The 16,315-nt window shown below is 45.1% G+C and overlaps 1 protein-coding gene across 2 annotated transcripts in view; it reads right to left on the bottom strand.

Moving 5' to 3' along the window:
* The window catches only part of ERCC6 (ERCC excision repair 6, chromatin remodeling factor), an 81,654-nt gene that overhangs the window by 17,203 nt on the left and 48,136 nt on the right, over positions 1 to 16,315 (bottom strand). For both annotated transcript variants that reach the window (XM_055119467.1, XM_055119468.1), the window contains exons 9-11: positions 10,236 to 10,406; positions 8,258 to 8,434; positions 2,598 to 2,714 (exon numbers count right to left, since the gene is read on the bottom strand). In XM_055119467.1, the coding sequence (XP_054975442.1) occupies positions 2,598 to 2,714; positions 8,258 to 8,434; positions 10,236 to 10,406 (465 nt within the window). The remainder of the gene's footprint in view (positions 1 to 2,597; positions 2,715 to 8,257; positions 8,435 to 10,235; positions 10,407 to 16,315) is intronic.

Genomic DNA, 16,315 nt, shown 5'->3' with positions numbered 1-16,315 from the left:
TTTTTTTGCTTTTTGGGTCACACCTGGCGATGCACAGGGGTTACTCCTGGCTCTGCACTCAGGAATTACCCCTGGCTGTGCTCAGGGGACCATATGGGATGCTGGGATTTGAACCCGGGTCGGCCGCGTGCAAGGCAAACGCCCTACCCGCTGTGCTATCTCTCCAGCCCCTGGACCAAGGTTCTTAATGTAACAGCCACCTCTGGACTATGAGCTAAGCAAAAGCCCCACGCTGGCCAACGTGGCGTGGAGTACACCATACTATGAGGCGCAGGAAGGGGGATGAGGGGGAAAAATCAAAAAAAAAAAATGGAAAAGGAAAAAGAGAAAAAAAAAGAGAGAGAGAGTTATGTCAACTATAGTGAGTTTTGTGTTGAATTATGGAATGTAATCAAGGTAAAGAAAAAATGAAGTGAAATTCATTAGTTATACAGTAGGGGGTAGGGGGTGGGGGCGGGGGGTGAACTGGGGTTTCTGGTGGTGGAATATGGGCACTGGTGAAGGGATGGGTGTTTGAATATTGTATAACTGACATATAAACCTGAGAACTTTGTAACTTTCCACATGGTGATTTAATAAAAATTAAAAAAAAAAAAAAAAAGAAAAGAAGTGGGAAGACCTGATGACTTGAGAGACCAGGAGACCGGTCAGACATTGACTACACGCATTTATGAAGACATAAAACTGAAGTGAGGGAATGAAAAAGGACAAATAAACACCACAGCAACTGTTAGAGCTGGAATTCCAGAGAGCTCAGACAACAGTGGTTTGAGCACCAGATGGGAAGAAGAGACTGGGAGGAGAACGCTGATGTCAAAGGCTAAGCTTGCTGATGAGTTTTAGAGGGAGGAGAGAGGTAGAGCAGGGAAGTAGAGGGAGAAAAGTAGCCTTGAAGACAGAGCTCCAGGAGCCTCTATAAGTTTCAGCGCTCACCATCTATAATGCATTTACTTTTAGACACCCAGCAGAAGATGCAGTCACATCTATTAAGATAATAGAACACGACTGTGGAATTTAAAAGGATGATCCTTTTAAAACCTGAGTCAAATGGTGTCACCTCTTTACTTAATATCTTCCGGTGAATTTCCTCCTCAGTCAGACAAAAACCCAAAGTGCTTACCACAACTAGCAGGCCCCTGTAATCTGACCTCCTCCCAGCAATCTAACTCGACTCTCCTAGCTCCTGCCGTCAGCCACACTAGCCTCTTCGCTGGGCCTTGCATGTATCACTGTACCTCCCCATCTATCCACCGATCCACCTAGAATGTTCTTCCTCCAAACCCCCCTATAACTCCTTCACCTTCTCAAACATCTCTGCTCAAATGTTGGCTTATAAGCAAGGTTGTCTCTCAGATTCTCCCTGCTCTCCTCATTTTCTCTCTATACCATCACCACCTGCCATCTTTTTCACTGTTGTTGTGTTATGTCTTGGCCACGATCTGCTGTGCTTGGGGTTTACTCCTTTTTCTACACTCCTGGTGGGCTCAGGGGACCATATGCAGTGTCAGGGCTTGAACCCAGGTCGGTCACATGCAATGCGAGTACCCGCTATACTACCTTACCGGGGCCACCTGTCCTCTATTTACCACTCTCTCCCCTCAGGAACCAGTATGAATTCCACAACGAGAAGAGTCAGCTTCCTTCGCAGCTCTCTCCCGGGCACCTGCTCTGTTCCTATTACAAGCTGAAGCATGAATTGATTGGGGGCCTGAACACAAGGCAGAGGTTTAAAAAGAACAGCCTGACCAATACCCAAGGACAGCAGAAACAAGGGCCAGGAGGACTGTTCCACGGTTGGAAGCCTGCCTCAAGGGCTGGGGGAGAAGGCAGTTAGCTGGGAGAGAGAAGGGACCACATGACAAAGATAGTTGGAAATAATCACTCTGGATAAGAACTGTGTGCTGAAAACAGATAAAGGAACAAACCTGATAACCTCTCAGCACCTGCCTTGCAAACCATAATGTTCCAAAGGGAAGAGAGATAGACAGAAAGAATGAGACAGAGACAGAGACAAAGAGAGAAAGAAGGAAAGTGTCTGCTGTAGAAACAGGCTGGGGGAAGGGGGGCAGGAAGAAACCAGGGACAATGGTGGTGGAAAATGTACAATGGGGGAGGGATGGGTGTTGGGACACTATATTACTAAAATCTGACCATGATCAGCTTTGTAACTCTGTATTTCATGATGACTCAATAAAAAATAAAACTTTTTAAAAGAAGGCAGTAACGAGAGAGAGAGAGAGAGAGAGAGAGAGAGAGAATGAGAGAGAGAGAGAGAGAGAGAGAGAGAGAGAGAGCAGTCTGAGAAACTGTTAAAAAGAGTTCAAAGTCTATAGACAAGGAAGAGCTCATGAAGAGAGCAGCCTGCTGAGGGCAGACACCGGGGGCTCACCTCTCCCACACGGGGAGGGGGGTACACACACACACACACACACACACACACACACATACACACACACACACACACACACACACAGACTTGCCTGCCCACAGCCGCTATGACCACACCTATCAGCCTAGCTAATTCTACATGGGAAAAACAGAGGAAAGCAGACAAGTACCACCTTAGGTATGTTCTGGTGACCACTGAATCTACAGACCTGTTCATTTTTATCAGGTAACGAAAGGCTCATTTTGACATCTGACTTCATTCTCCGAAGCAGGTATGGATTTATGGTATCCCGTAAGACACACGCACACTTATAAGCAGTTTTCACCTGCGACAGAGACAAAGGAAACAATTATTACAGGTTTATGAACTGTTCTTACCTCTCTACTGATCCCAATGTTGTGCTTTATTTTTTTAAAGGAAGATCAATGATCCTACAAAATTGTAAATGCCTGAAAAACAGCCTGAAAAGAAATTAGTGTAAGTTCCATATACTTCAGAAGAAGGTGGCAGCTTTCATGGCACCCTCAGTAAAAAACACTTATCTTATTAAGCCAGCAAACAACAAAAGAAGAACTAGTAATTTTGTGCCTTAATCTTCTCATATACTTTGCTTTAATTATTATTATAGTTAAACCCTAAAGTGAGATTTACCAGTTCTCAACCGCCCTCTAGGGAAAAAACTGCTTTCAAACGAATCTCTGTTTTAATCTTGTATTCTCCAAAAGCTACAAAGGAACTGCTACTCTGCATACTGCAGATCAAAAGCTAACTCAGGGGGAAAGCTAGAGCAATGAGAGCAACCAAATAATAAGCCGAGATTACTGCCCACTGGAGACCTCAGAGAGTCAGTTCAAGAAAAGCCCTATGATCCCAGAAATGAAAGGTCACTCTAGCCTAAAACGGAGCATATGGTACTGTAATGGAGTTTAGCCACATGAGATGGGGATTAGCTGTACATAGGAAAACAAAGACCCAAAGTGCAGGAACCACTCCCTCTGCAATTCACTTAGGCAAACAAAGAATTCAATAAATTATTGATACTTAAGCGAGAAAAAACCCTAAATTGGCTTAACAACCTAGTAAATTGCTATTTAATGGAGAAAGAAAATTTCCAAAGTTTAAAAATTAAGACAGTTACAAAATAAATGATAATAAAAAGAACTCGATGATAATCCAGAAGGTACCATGATGAAAAATAATTAACGTAGTAAAAAGAAAACATTTTTTGGGGGCTGGAATGATAGCACAGTGGGTAGGGTGTTTGCCTTGCACGCGGCTGACCCAGGTTCTAATCCCAGCATCCCATATGGTCCCCTGAGCACCGCCAGGGCTAATTCCTGAGTTCAGAGCCAGGAGTAACCCCTGTGCATCGCCAGGTGTGACCCAAAAACCAAAAAAAAAAAAAATTTATTTATTTACTTATTTGGTGAGGTCTGGAGGCCACACCCAGTGATGCTTAGAGCATACTCCTGGCTCTGTGCTCGGGATCACTCCTGATGGCGTTCAGGGAACCATGTGCAGTGCTAGGGATCAAGCCAGGGATGGCTCCATGCAAGGCAAGCACCTTAACTGCTCTACTACCTCTTCTGCCCAAGAAAACACTTTTCAAGATACATACTCAAGTATGTATACACGTGCATGCATGCTCTTGTGTTTAACTTGGGTATATATAATGATCAGGTGATCATATATGATCATGATTAATAATGCAGAAATGATTGCATTTCTGTTTTGTCTGTCCTATAATGGAAGTATACTACTTCAAATCTTCTTCAAAATATATACAGTGTGTTAACTGTCCCCATGTCCTCGCTTCTTCCCAGCTTTCTCTCTGCTCCAGAACAAGTGAACTGGTTGATAAGAAAGTCAAGGCCAGGTGGTGGGGAACCAGACACTCACTCCACTTGCTCCAGGCTGCCCTCCCCCCAGAGTGGTGCTCTTTTCCAAACAACCCCTTTGGTTCCCTGTTCCTGGTCCACTTAACTCACAAAGGCCAAAGTTCAAAAGTGGGGGGGATGTCATATTTCTCACACCCAACTCTCCCCAGAAGATTCTGAACTCTAGAACGGAATGGGTGAGCAGGGAAGACTCAGGAGACCCCAGTACAGCCTTGACCTCAGGCCACATTCTCCAGCCCAGTCTTCCTAAGGAACTCTGTGTTCCAGGCAGCACAGACGGCTCCATCACTCAATGCCCATCGACCACTTGTATTTATTTGCCGGTGGGTAAAATGACACCGTGGGGCTCCACCTGTATTTCTCTGCCATTCCCAACTCCCTGCAGCAGCAGCAGTGGACTAGCTGTGCACAGCCAGGCTGCCCTGCCATCCCTGACAAGGTCAGGCAGTAACCAGACCCCAGTTCTGCTTCTTCTAGAGCTAAGCGACCTGACTAGTAAGCTAGTCATCAAATCCTGAGCCTCAAAAATCTTGCCCTTGAGAAGGGGTTCACTTAGAACAATGTTCCTCAACCTTTTCCCCACTTTGGTCCCCTTCTGACCTTGTTTCCTTCCATGTCCTACTGGTTGACCCCCTAGTCTCATGCTGTGGACATCCCCTCCACCATTTATACAATTTTCAGCTGTGACCCCTTTGGAATATCCTAGTGGCCCGCAGGAGATCATTTATGTGCCTCCTCCTACCCCCACTGCCTGGAATGAGCAATGCCAAACTAGATGATTCCTCAGGTTCTTTCAAGTTCTAAAAGCTCCCCCAGAGGGATGAATATTCAAATCTAAAAACCAGTCCATTTTTGGCCATTAAGGTTCCACCCCTCACTTTTAGCTCTGTAGGTCCTAGCACTATCATCCCAGCCCTCCGAAATCTTTTTGATCCTCATAAACTCTGATATGGCTGATCTCCTGTGATCCCAGTCCCCATCCCCCTGTACCTGGATCATCCATGGACTTTCCCCCTTCCACTCCTCCCTCCCCTACTGGAGAAAAATGACTCGGGGGAAGGTCTGGATTGCTAGCTACCTCCCATCATTCGAGCACCAGCCCAACAAAATAAACATCTGCTGACGGAGTATCTTCTCAGGATTCAATAACGCGTGGCAATCATGGACTTAAACAAAGGGAGTGAATAAAAATATCACCTCTGCTCCCAAGGACCTTTTAATATAAAAATGGAAACAAGATATGCACACAAATGCCTGAAACAAGGGCTTCAGGGAAGGAACAGACCATATCTACAAGGTCTCAAGGAACCTCCGCAGCGATGATTTATTCATTCCAAAGGACAAGTGCTATCGGAAGAGTTCAGAAATTTGGCAATGGCCGGGAGAGAGCCCAAAGGTTGGAAAGCAGCCTTATAGATGCCAGACTCCACATTCAATCCCCAGCACTGCATGGACTGTCACTGCCCGGCTGAGGAGCACAACACTGCCAGCCCAAGTGCCAACCATCAGTCGGTGCCAGGCTGAGCATTTACCAGAAGTGGCCCCTGAGCTCCCAAGTGTTAGTGGGGGAAGTGGCTCCCCACAAAGTCCACCAATAAACAAATAGAAATTCAGCCAACATCGCTGTCCATCAGTAATCAGTTAGCACTACTGAAGAAAGGATAAAGTGACAGCACATGCCGCCAGAGATGAAGCGCCAAGAAGGACACACCACCTCTTGCCAAGATGCATCACCGGAGCCCACTCACAAGAACAGGAGACACACCAAGATCGAGGTGCTTTCTTTACAATAACAGGCTTCTAGTCTGCAAGCTGTCCTAGAAGGTAAAGGAAAGTTAGAGCCATGGTTCCCAAACTTACTTAGCCTACCTACCTCCCCCAGTTAAAAAAAAAAAAAATTACAGCATCCTCCTAGAACTCTTCCTATTTCTTTAAGAGAACAGCATGAAGGCTATATCTGCTAATCCACTACTGTTACAGGGCAGCAGGACTGTTCCAAGTCAAAGGAGACTTGTGAGTCAATGAGACTATCAGGACAATTGGTCAAATGTGAACGGCGCCAGATCCCACAATTCTATGAATGCTAAGTTTTCTCCTGGTTCTGATGACCACTGGGCTTTTAGATTTATTTACACGCAGTTTCTTCCTCTGCCCTTTGTCTGCATTGTAGTGGGTGTTGGTACGAGGGGGTGCTGCACACATATCTGGCTGTGGTGGGTACAGGGTTACACTGCCGCACCCAGGGCCAAGGTGCTTGCTCAGGGCTCCACTCCTTTAGTTGTGACGCTTGTACACGATCTTGGCAGGGGTCACACTCCAACTGTGCTGGTGCAGTTCATTTGTGGTGCTGGTCAGGAGTAGCACTTCCTGGCCCTGGTGCTCGCTGGGTGTTGAGCCCTGCTTTTCTGCCTGTAGTCCTCCCACATGCCCAGAAATCTGCTGCCAGAAAGTAGCTGTAGTGTCTGGGATTGCAGACAAAGCGCGGCAGGAATGTAGGGAGTGTACACGTGAAGACATGGGGAATGGAGCACATGTCTTAGCCACTGATCCACACAGCCAGACCCACCCCCAGTTTTAATAGTTAAGCTGTGGTTACTAAAGACAATGTCCTTAGAATATACATGGAGGGCTGTGGAGGGGTAGCCAGCCAGCCTGCCAGCTGTTCTCAGATGATTTGGGGAAAACTATAGAATAAATCTGAACAAAGTACAGGAAGAGAGAGCGAAAGAAAGAGAAAACAAAATGTTAGCAACATGCTGTAACAACTGGGAAAGCTGGGTGGGAATTTTAAAAAAATTTTTATTAGTGAATCACCGTGGGGGTACCATTACAGACTTACAAACGTTGCTGCTTGCGTGTACCCACCAGTGCCCAAAATGAGTCAGAAAGAGAGGGACAGACATAGAAAGATTGCACTCATTTGTGGAATGTAAAATAACAGAGTGGGAGACTCACACCCAAGAGCAGCAGAGATGGGGAGGAATTCTTTTTGCCATTTCACAGCATTATCTGCGACTTTTCATAGGCAATTGATTCTGGTGGTACCCTAATTGCAGAGGTCGAAAATTCTTCTCCCCGTGAACTGTTTGAGAACACCCAGGCACCTTGTGGGCGGAAGGCTTGCTTCCTCGGCAGGGGAAAACTGTGGAGTCACTCTTCCTCCTCAAACCAGGAGGAAATCTACACGTGGTCCTCAGTCCGCTGCATCTCCTGATGTCCCCATGCTTGGCAGCCCATCTGCATGACACTGAGTCCTAAAAACTCAGAGGTGGGCTGCGCCATGCTCATCCCCCTGCTCCCGTTCATGGTTTCAGTGGCGACAGCTGGTTCATTCTGCCTCTGGGCTCCAGGCTCGCTCACTGCCGGTCTCCCTCCCACTCAGACTGAGTATAACCTGATCACAACCTTCTTCCAGCTCACTGTCTGGGGCCTGCGCCTACCCAGGCAGCTCTGCTTCCCTTTCAAGCCCCAATTCCAGCAACCCCAACTCTCCTGCTGCTCCCCCAGTCCACGCCACTGCGTCTCTTCCTTCACTGTCCATGACTGCGCCGTGGGGCTACTATCGTGCTGGATGGCCCAGGGGGTCCACCTTCTTTTCTGGCAATCTGCTTACTGAGTACTGGGAAATGAGTCTCACCAAGTCTTCCCTGAATCCTCCCTAGTTTCACCTCTTCTGAGTTCTGACGTCTTGTCAGAAGCACCAGACCGATATCCAGAACTGACTCACAATGTTTCATCATCTTAAGTGAGTCTTAATTATTTTTATAAGAGTAAAAAAAAAAAAAAACCAACAAACCCCATCTGGAAGAACAGGGCCCTATTAAACAAAAATGATTTTTTATCAAGATACCACATTCCGAGCTTGGTAACTCTCTTATATTATGAATGACCTGGCAACAAAATCTGGTTTCTAATAAAAACATTTCCGATATTAAAATGCTGACAGGGCTAAGCTGCCTTAATGCCTTACCTGTACGGGGGAAGCATTTGAGTATCCCCCCATGGTGATGGGGACCGAGAACTGCTCCATAAACACAGGCAAGGTGCCGAGCTTTCCCGGAAAGATAAAGTCAAAGAGCGACCACAGCTCTCGGAGGTTATTTTGCATTGGAGAGCCAGATAAGATGATGCGATGCGGGGTACGGAACTGTTGAGGGGGTGGAGAGAGGAAATACCATTTTTATTAAATTTGTCTTTAACAGGGCTGGAGCGACAGCACAGTGGGTAGGGTGTTTAACTTGCATGCGGCCGACCCGGGTTCAATTCCTCTGTCCCTCTTGGAGAGCCCAGCAAGCTACCGAGAGTATCTCGCCCACATGCAGAGCCTGGCAAGCTCCCCGTGGCATATTTGATATGCCAAGAACAATAACAAGTCTCACAATGGAGACATTACTGGTGACCACTTGAGTAAACTGATGAACAACGGGACGACAGTGCTATAGTGCAGTGCAGTTGTCTTTTATTTTTATTTATTTTTTTATTAGAGAATCACTTGATGTTCAGTTACAGACTTATGAACTTTCGTGTTTGCATCTCACTCATACAGTGATGGTTTACCATGCCTCCACTAGTGCCCATTCACCTCCACCAATGATCCCAGTATCCCTCTCACCACCCCCACCACATCCCCCACCACCCCATCCTGCCTCTGTGGCAGGGCATTCCCTTTTGTTCTCTCTCCTTTTGGGTGTTGTAGTTTGCAATAGAGGTACTGAGTGGCCTTCATGTTCCATTTATGGTCTACTTTCAGTTCGTATCTTCCAACCTGAATGGGTCCTCCCAACATCCTCTACTTGGTGTTCCCTTCTCTATCTGAGCTGCCTTTTTCCCCCAGCATGTGAGGCCAGTTTCCAAGCTGTGGGGCAGACCTCCTGGTCCTTATCTCTACTACTCTTGGGTGTTAGTCTCCCACTCTGTTATTTTATATTCCACAGATGAGTGCGATCTTTCTATGTCTGTCTCTCTGCAGTTGTCTTTTAACAAATGAACTCTAGCCCTATCCCAAAACACCCCCCCTGCAATCTTGTTCCTTCCTTCCTATCTATCCATCTGTCTGTGTGTCTGTCTGCTTGTGTGTCTTCTGTTTGTCTGTCCAAACCCTGCAGTACTGAGGAGCTACTCTTAAATGATGTTTCACAGATCAGGAGGGCTGGCATCAAACCCAGGACTGCCAAGCCACGCAAGTGTTCCACAATCTCACAATCTTGTTTTTGAACACAATTACATATCTTTTGGGTCTTCTCTAAAATGTAGATAATTTATGTCATTTTAATTCTTTATTTAGGGGCTGGAGCGATAGCACAGCGGGTAGGGTGTTTGCCTTGCACGCGGCCGACCTGGGTTCGATCCCTGGCATCCCATATGGTCCCCCAAGCACTGCCAGGAGTAATTCCTGAGTGCAAAGCCAGGAGTAACCCCTGAGCATCGCTGGGTGTGACCCAAAAAGCAAAAAAAAAAAAATTAATTCTTTATTTACATAGAAAACTTTTTTATGGGAATGAATTTTTTTCTCTTATGGTTCAAGTTGAATACTATAGATCAGAACTGGATTTGTTTACATTCTAATAATTTAGTTACATTCTACAAAAGCCTTTACATATTTTCAACAATTAGAATTAGAAGCAAAACAACAATAGGGGCATGAGTGATAGCACATCGGATAAGGTGCTTGCCTTGCATGCCACCAACCTGACTTTGATCCCTAGCACATGGTCCCACCGGGAGTGATTCCTGAGGACAGAGCCAAGGATAAGCCCTGCACTGCTGGTATGGCCCCCAAACAAACGAACAAAACAAAAATCCAAATAACTAAGGATAGAAATAATTTTATGCATTAAAGCAAAATGCATATTTTGTATTTCTTGTGCAACGACACAAGGAAAGATTCAAGATTCTGCAAACGAAGTACCATTACCACCTCAAAAGCTCCCCCTTATAAAAGGTCCTACCTGTTTGCAAGCAAGGGTGACGGCAGCATTGGGGTTCCTAATTTTGTGCCCTTCATCCAAGATCACATAGTGCCAATCGTGCCGGCTGATGTCATCCTGCATCAGTCGGATGTAGGAGTAAGAAGTAATCAAAATTCCGTGACAATGAGCAATTTCTCGAACAAGTTTTGCCTAAAATGAAAATAACAAAGCCAGTTTTAAATGAAAATTAAACAAGCATGACTGCTAAAATGGCAATCTTCCTACCATGATACAGTCTAAAGCAGCTTTATAACTACTTACACAAATACCATTACAACCATCCGTGATCATAACTGGAAGTTTACTTTGTTTCATGCATCTAGGTAGTAAACCTTCTAATACAATCACGGTTCCAGGATGCAGGGCTCAAAGGAAGATCAGAAAAAGTTGTAACATGTAAACACTCGATTTAAATTTTTCCAAGATATCATATCTCATCCTTAGTTAATTTGAAACACCAAGCAAGCCATGAAACTAGTATTTTAAACAACAGCAAAAAAGGGAAAGGAAAGCCAAGGAGACAAGGGAAGGCAAATACAGAAGTTCTATGAATGAATTATCAGAGGAGGGATGAGGAAGGACACACAAGAAAAAAAAAATTTTTTTTTTAATGCTGAGGAGAGCTTTGAGTCAGAGAGCAAAGTTTCCTAAGATATCAGGCAGAAACACTGAAGAGAAACATCTACTAGCCATAAACCTACTGGGTCCCCAAAACAAAGTAGAAGAAAATGCTTCCAGTCAAAACAAAGCGGAGAAAAGTTTTCTTGCAGAGGAAAAATGCCAGAGTTACCTTTGTACAGACATCTTTACTCCTCACACTAAAAATGCCAGAAAGGCGAGGAATGAGCGTCCCAGCACTCCACGGGGTCACACCAGCAGCCGCGTTTGGCAGCAATGACCAAGTCCGCCCTCAGGAAGGAAAGGCCAGCGCCCAGCATGCTCACTTCAGCTCCCACCTCAGACAGAGCAGGGGTGCTCTCACAAGGCACTCGGCTGCCTTCCAGCCTGCCGGGACACTGAGACAAGAGCAGCAGAGAGCTCTGGCCCACAAGCTCCTCAGCGAGTGCTCCTAGCAGCTCTCTGAGGGATGACAGAGACTCCTTACAAGGGCCCAGTTACAGATGAGGAAACGAAGGCTGAGAGACAATAAATAAAGCACCGGCCACACAGCTGGAAAAGGATAAAAGTCAGGACTTAAATGTGGAAAGGCCACCAATCCTAAAGCTGGTATTTTTTGTTTGTTTGTGATCTTTGTTTGGGGCTCACACCCAGGGTGCTTGGGCGTCACTGCTGGCTCAGTGCTCAGGGGACTATGTCGTGCCGGGGATCAAACCCAAGACTCCTGCATGTAAATCACACGGCCCAGCAGGTTGACCTATCTGCCTGGCCCTCCAGTGTGCTGCAAAGGAAATGGCAGAATAGGGTGAGAGATATACCGCTTGATTTTTTTAACTGTAGAAGAAAAATAAATTAAAATACATTTGTAATAGATTTATGCCATTTACTAGTTAATAATTTCTACTTCAGGATGAATTCTAGGAACAGAATAACTCAAATCTAAGGGGGAAATGAAACAGAAAAAAAACAAGAAAAAAAGGATATAAAAAGACAAAGATAAAGGGTCAGAGTAATAGTACAGAGGGTAGAGCAATATGCCTTGGAAGCAGCCAATCCAGGTTCGATCCCCAGCATCCCATATGGTCCCCAGAACACTGTCAGGAGTAATTCCTGAGTGCAGAACCTGAAGTAAGCCCTGAGCATCACCAAGTATGACACCCTCCCCCCGCCTCCCCCCCAAAAAGGACAAAACTTAGATAACTGGTCCAGACTAAACATTCAGAGATTTCCATAGGGAGCAGCTAGACTCCACAGAATTAGTATGGCAAAAACTCATTCCTGTGTTTAAGAGACTCCCCAAACCAGACTCACAATGAAAGTTGACAATGTGGGAATTAATCAAAGGTTTACTAAGGAAAGACAAATAAAGCCAAGGAGAATTAGAATGAAAATGTAAGACAAAAATAACAGATTGAAAAGTGGGGGGTGCCCATTTTCTGTATTAAAGCAAGTAGCACACCCAAAACAGAAGAATCTTGATCTAGCATAGAGCACTGTGAAATGCACAGTGAGGCAGTTAACTGTGCTACACTGTGGGACCCACAGCCAAGGATGCTTAGAGGTTGACACAGCCTCTAAGTCTGACAGATCAGAAGAGAAAAAAAACAAGATGAAAGACTTTTTGAGACAGAAAGTCTCAAAAAGGGACAGTTACAGACATAGGGTACTTGCCTTGCAAGCAGTTGACCCAGGTTCATTTCCTGGCATATGGTCCCCCTAAGTACAACCAGAGTGACCCCTGAACACAGAGCCAGGAGCAGGCCCCAAACACCCCTGGTTTTTGACCCCCCCAATAGCACTGGGTGTGCCCCCGACCCCCCAAACAGTCTAAAGAGTAGAACACAAATCAAATCATTCACATATCAGCAAGCTGCCACTGCAGAACTTTAGACAACACAAGAATATTCATTTGTCACATTCTATTAGGAAAGGTTGAAATCAAACTGAGCAGTTGATGCAAAAAAGAAAAACGAAGGACCTGGAGATGGTTTCAAAGGCTAGAGCACACGCTTTACAGACCAGAGCCTGGTTCCATGTCCAGCCACACATGGCCCCAATCACTGAACCTGGAGTAGCCCCAAGCAAATAGGAGAAGAAATGAGAAACTTAGTAAATTAAAAACAAAACACAGTAGGGCTGGAGCAAGAGCTCAGCAGGTATGGCATTTGCTTTGTACGAGGCAGGTTCGATCCCTGGCATCCCACACAGTCTCGCCAGGATGATTCCTGAGCACAGACCCGGGAGTAAGCCCTGAGCATTGCCAGGTGTGTCTCCCAAGCAAACAAACAAAAATCATAGTGGAACTGAAACAAAACAAAACAAAAAAAAACCCTGAATAATTCTGAAAAAAAAAAAAAACTAAACTAAACAAAACAGACAAACCTGTGAAAAAATTGGTCCAAAGAACAGCAAGAGAAATGTCAAAGGAGTGTAGACCAAACATGAAGTGTTAACCAAAGTACAAGACCTTAATGTTAGCAAAGGATCACCATCACAAACCCAGCAAATCCTTTTTCCACGCCCATTCAGAGACTTCTGAATATGCATACTTCCCACCGGGATGGATTCCTTACTTTATCTACATTAACCCAATCAGGTGCATCTCAGGAGTATAAGGAGTATCAAGGTCATGCAACTACAAATCATAAATGTTACAAAACTGCACCTGAAAAAAAATTGTATCATCTTGATAAATAAGAAAGAGAAAAGTTGGGGCTGGAGCGATAGCACAGCGGGTAGGGCATTTGCATTGCACGCAGCTGACCCAGGTTCAATTCCCAATATCCCATATAGTTCCCTGAGCACCACCAGGAGTCATTCCCGAGTGCGGAGCCAGGAGTAATCACTGTGCATTGCCAGGTGTGACCCAAAAAGAAAAAGAGAGAGAGAGAGAGAGAGAGAGAGAGAGAGAGAGAGAGAGAGAGAGAGAGAGAGAGAGAGAGAGAGAGAGAGAGAGAAAAGTTTTTAATTCAACTGGGTATAAAAGGGTACAAGGGACAAAATTTTTTTAATGAGAAAAGGCAAACTGTTCTCAAATATCTTAATACACTTCAGACTTAATAGAATGTATTTGAGAGGAACTGCATGTTTTCAAGAGGAACTGCAATACTGGATCTCTATAAAAGATCCAGCAGGGGAAAGCTTTCCTTCCACTTTCTTGCACAATATGTGCGAAACCATTTCCAAACTTTTCAGCCAAGGACCTTTTCAGCTCCTGGGCCCACAAATACACCTGTGAGTTCCCACAGGACTGCCACCTTCCTCTTCTCCCAGCCAATACTGCTTCTCCATCACCATTGGCTCTGCTAAATGATGATGATGCTCTGGACAATGGCTCTGCCAGTGTCCAGGGAAGAAAATCAGTCTGGTATCAAACATCGCCGACTCCGCCACAAACTGACTTACTCAGCCCTTCCTAAGACTTTTAGGAATCAGAACTGACTTCAATCGTACCGTCACTCTAAAATTTGCACCCAGATTCCCGACAAGCAGGCAGCTTTCCCAATTCTCTTTCCAAATCTTCCCTCCAAGAGAGAAGTGGCTGCGGAAGTGAGAAAGTCGGCAGTGCCTGGGATGACAGCAAAACACAACACCAGCCTGACTCTGATCCAGCACAGGGCAGTTTGAAGCCCAGAGAGACAAGAAATGCAGAAGTCTAAAACTGGGGTCTGAAATAATCCCAGAAGCTGAATTACTGCTCGCCAATATACAGCATCTGCTATATGACATGCAAAGCCCGCCAACATGGGCCCCTTTGTTCATGGCCCCTGGCCCTCCTAAGGGCTGAATGCACGCACTCGCCACAGCCACAGTCAAACAATTGCAGTCATTGCCAGAAATGCCATCCCAACTGGACTCTGGACACCACTTTACAGAGCCAAACAAAGGAGACGCTGGGCCTCAAACATAGCACCGGAAGGAGGCTGTGCGCCTTCCACACAGTGAGGACTGCTCGAAGGAGAAACACAGAACTCTTACCACCTTCAGAAAGGTGTGTAAGGATGAGGAAGAAAGAAAAAGACACTTTGGTTAAAAAAAAAAAAAGCAAGAAACAAATTTTATCATCCTCTCTGAAAATATAACATTCACTTATCAGCCATGGGGTGATAAAACACAACTAAAACTATTTGCTTTCACCTGATTCCATCTCTGATTCTATAAGTGCTAGACTGGAGTTTCAATAATGGTGAATTGTTGAATATTATGGACGTCTCTATCCAAACACTTAAGACAAATCATCTCGGGCGGTTTCAAATTAAAAGCTTGTAAAATATGTAACCTCTCCTAGTTTTTGCAATTAATAGGGTACATCTGCAATTAGCCTGACTTACTGAATGCAGGGCTGTTGTCATTAAAAGATGTCTGTGAAAGTGCTGCTGTTATTATGGAGGCTCAGGAGACCAATCCCTCCTAGAGGGCAAACAGTGGACTGGTAGAAAACAACAGCCATAAATCACACTGTCAGGCGGCGGGGAGAGCAGAGTGGAGCTCAGGCACATGAAGGCCATTCACGGGAAACACAGCACGGCAGCTTTCCAGGCAGGATTTACTGCACCTGTAATTAATTAAAATTTCCTTCAAGCTAAATCTTTAATAAACAAGGATTTGTGCTGACAATGAAGAAAAAAAAAAGGGGGGGCTCCGGCAACATAATTTCACAATATACCTCACAGAACAAGCACAGCATCTATCATTTCTTGTATCAGGTGTATAGACCACCTCTGAGGTTAATAGGAATTACATCACTTTGCGTTATAATTTGTGCACTTGGAATGGGCCTGAAATATTTAGGATGCTTGGGGGGCCAGGGGGACCTTTTCTACTTTTGTCATGGTTCTGTTTCGCCCCCCTTGCACCTTTTAAGAAAGCTTGTTCTTTCTACTGTATTAAGAAGAGGACCCTTTAAAAGAACAGCTCCTGGTCGTTATAGCAGACAGCCAAGTCTGTGTGGTTCCTTTCTGAACAACACCTTACACTCCCCCAGCCCAGCTGGCCCCACATTCCAACACTCTATTTCATTGTTTCCCTTGGGAGAATGGTTCAGAACCCGACAAAAAGGGTCTAGACATGTATGATCATGAACATTTTGAGCCTTTACCTAGAAGATATTGATAGGTTTCCCCCACTATCTAAAAGTAGAATATTACTATGTAGCATGCTTTATTTCCCCCTCAGCATTGGGAATATTAGCACCATGAATTTATATGAAGTATTTGGTTTTGGGCCAACACAGTCAGTATTTCTGACTCTTCTGCTCAGGGTCACATGGAGTGCCGGAGATTGAACTTGGGTTGGCCACATGCAAGGCAAGCAGCTTATCCACTATCCTAGCTCTCTAGATCCTATATGAAATTTTAAAAAACATTCCTAGACCCCCAAATAACCCCAAAACATACCAAAGAGGAATGGTCTCCTTTCAGAGAGCAGGGAGAGCCTGAACA

The sequence above is a fragment of the Sorex araneus genome, chromosome 11, assembly GCF_027595985.1.
Source record: "Sorex araneus isolate mSorAra2 chromosome 11, mSorAra2.pri, whole genome shotgun sequence".
NCBI lineage: Eukaryota > Metazoa > Chordata > Mammalia > Eulipotyphla > Soricidae > Sorex > Sorex araneus.
The sequence above is the reverse complement of the archived record's forward strand: the minus strand, read 5'-3'. Positions and strand labels throughout refer to the sequence as shown.